Source organism: Theileria orientalis, chromosome 3 (assembly GCF_000740895.1).
Source record: "Theileria orientalis strain Shintoku DNA, chromosome 3, complete genome".
Lineage (NCBI taxonomy): Eukaryota > Apicomplexa > Aconoidasida > Piroplasmida > Theileriidae > Theileria > Theileria orientalis.
The window spans coordinates 232,501-235,000 of record NC_025262.1 but is presented as its reverse complement, the minus strand read 5'-3'; the positions used below and the strand labels follow the sequence as shown (position 1 = coordinate 235,000).

The 2,500-nt window shown below is 44.8% G+C and overlaps 1 protein-coding gene and 2 non-coding genes across 3 annotated transcripts in view; 1 reads left to right on the top strand and 2 right to left on the bottom strand.

The window, feature by feature from the left end:
- TOT_03r000001 overlaps window positions 1–207 on the bottom strand; it is a 3,343-nt gene extending 3,136 nt beyond the window's left edge. Inside the window, exon 1 of the ribosomal RNA XR_696410.1 lies at window positions 1–207. This exon is cut by the window's left edge and continues 3,136 nt beyond it. This is a non-coding gene — a ribosomal RNA (28S ribosomal RNA).
- TOT_030000105 (hypothetical protein) overlaps window positions 1–2,369 on the top strand; it is a gene marked incomplete at both ends in the record, with an annotated part of 2,889 nt that extends 520 nt beyond the window's left edge. Inside the window, 7 exon segments of the mRNA XM_009692849.1 lie at window positions 266–436; window positions 453–574; window positions 659–715; window positions 965–1,147; window positions 1,250–1,411; window positions 2,049–2,238; window positions 2,247–2,369. Coding sequence (XP_009691144.1) covers window positions 266–436; window positions 453–574; window positions 659–715; window positions 965–1,147; window positions 1,250–1,411; window positions 2,049–2,238; window positions 2,247–2,369 — 1,008 coding nt within the window.
- TOT_03r000003 lies at window positions 733–882 on the bottom strand. Its single transcript, XR_696412.1, has one exon. It is a non-coding gene; the product is annotated as a 5.8S ribosomal RNA (ribosomal RNA).
- Window positions 2,370–2,500: the final 131 nt, after the last annotated feature.

The following is a 2,500-nucleotide window of genomic DNA, read 5'->3' as shown; positions in this document are numbered from 1 at the left end:
AGAAGCAGGTACGGGATTGTCACCCTCTATGATGTCCTGTCCCAAGAAACTTGGCAACTCGCTACCACTGGCAACGCCGCTAAAGACCACAAGTCCGTTATAGAAAATAACGGATTTCCACTTTGGGCTCATCCCGGTTCACTCGCCGTTACTAAGGGAATCATATTTATTTTCTTTTCTTCCACTTAGTTATATGTTTAAATTCAGTGGATAGTCTCACCCAATCTCAGGAACTAATCTAAACATCTTATACCCGTAACGACAGCCCAGGTATGACACAGCTAAGGTCACACCAGAACATGCCATAACGAGCAAAGAAAAGCCCATCGACAATATTATAACTCTGGCGCATATCCAGAACTTTTTTACAAACAGTGTGAGACAAGACCCATCGCTGTTATCAATAGAATGGGATGCTTCTCAATCATATAAACTGGTTATCAATCATTTAGACTGAAAAAACCAATCATATACTGGAAGGTTCCCCAAACCTATTAAAGCTCTGGATGCTACCAAAATATATAATAAAATGGGATGTTAAACGACGTGAATGTGCTCGCAAAGCAGAACGCGAGTAACGAGTTACATCTAAAGTTCCACACCACTAAAAAGTGGCCGCGCACACAGACACAAGTTTAACTAAAAATAATGACCTCAGGGGCCACTACTCGCAACCACAGCCACCGGACTACGCAACCTCTGTTGCAAAGTGGTTGTGCGTTAGAAGTTGAGGTTCACTGAAATGGGAGTACCACAAAAGAGTGGTGTGTCTAATACGTTCAGAAATCTGTTGATTCGCAGAAGTCTGCAAGTCACAATGCTTATCGCAATTCGCTGCGTCCTTCATCGTTGTGTGAGCCAAGACATCCACCGCTAAAAGTGTAAAACTTGGTATATTTAACGCTCCGCCGTCTTACTGGTTGTTTGTTATCCGTTTGGTGTTTTCACAACTACTTGTTGCAAGCAACCCACTAAAAACAAACACACCAGGTAAAACAGACGGTCGTTACATGTGTTTGTATGAGCTACAGAGTAGCGCCCAAAGCGGTACATCAAATGCGCCGCAAAAGGCATCCTCTCAACAAGCGGAAACTGGTAAGCAATATACCAACGACAACTTGGTGAGAGGCGTGACCCTGGCATTGGCGTAACACTACAGCGCCGGCGTGCTCACACAGGCATTGAGCCAGGTACCGCACCACGCCGTACTAATGCAATATCACGCTTGAATGCCGGAGGGGTAAAAAAGGTGCGACAAACTCCCGGGGTGGGCCACTTTGGCACCCCGAAAGCCCAGTGTAAACCGGCTTATCACGCCTAGTAAACACCGGAGTCGCGAAGTCCCGACACCTTATAAAAACAAGCCTTACTTAAGCTCAACCAAAGTGGCCGAGTGCCAACCAACAAGTCCGTAATGACAGTCAACAGACACTAATTCGGGTGAGCATAACAGTTCCGGGCTGGACGGCCACATTTAAATCCAGCCACGGTCCTGGAAAAACCCGGACGAACCAGGATTAAATTTCCAGCTATATTACCTTTAAAATCTAAAGGATTAAAAATTAAAAATTAAGTCTTCAGTTTAAAAATGGCCGTTAGGCACTTACTTGGGACACTAATTTTTAAACCATTACTAACCCAAACTAGCGTTATCAAACTAATTCAACACCACAAAGCAGGATTAATAACGATCATTTAGCAAAACCAGTAATTGCTTACAGGCTCAGCTAATCCCAAGTTGACAAAAATTAAAGATTATATAGTGCTATGCTCACTGGTCATAAAGAGAGAGGGAACATAGTTATGATGGCCGATGCAGCTTCAACGGGGGTTATGTAACCGCTGACCGTTACAAAACCTGGACGGTCATCACACAGAAATCCGGGATTTCACCCACATACAGAGTAGATTGACTGCTTAAGAGGAATGGACTGCTTTTGCATGTATCATTCTACACTGTAAAAATACATTCTTTCTAAACAATAACCGAACGTGCCTTTCGCGGTCTACACCTGGGCTACGCCGGCCTTGCACAATATAAACATTAGGGGTCCCGAACATCAGCATGGCGACCTAACCAAGTCCAAAACGATTTTAGGGCACATAACCCCGCCGTTTGAAAAGGCTGCACTGTTTGTCATAACTTACAACCCTCTGGGTTTTTACCCAGGTGGAACCGCTCACTGTCTTGTTAACGGTCATGCTTCGTCGCTGCCTAAAACACAAATGTGTCGACCAGTGATTAGACGCACGACTCCCTGGGTAGAAACCCGCCCCCAGTCCTGACACACCGACGAGTAACTTATGACGGTGTGTCAGAGACGGTGGCACAATTTGACACCCAGGTGACCCGAGTAGTCAATGAGTAAACTGTTAAATCACCTTCACCTGTACGTGTTTTACGTGACAGGCACAATGAATGTCAAGTGTCATTCGGAAAAGCGTTGCACAAGCTACCACAAGTTAGTATTTAATGAAATCAAAAGATGACGGGGGCGCA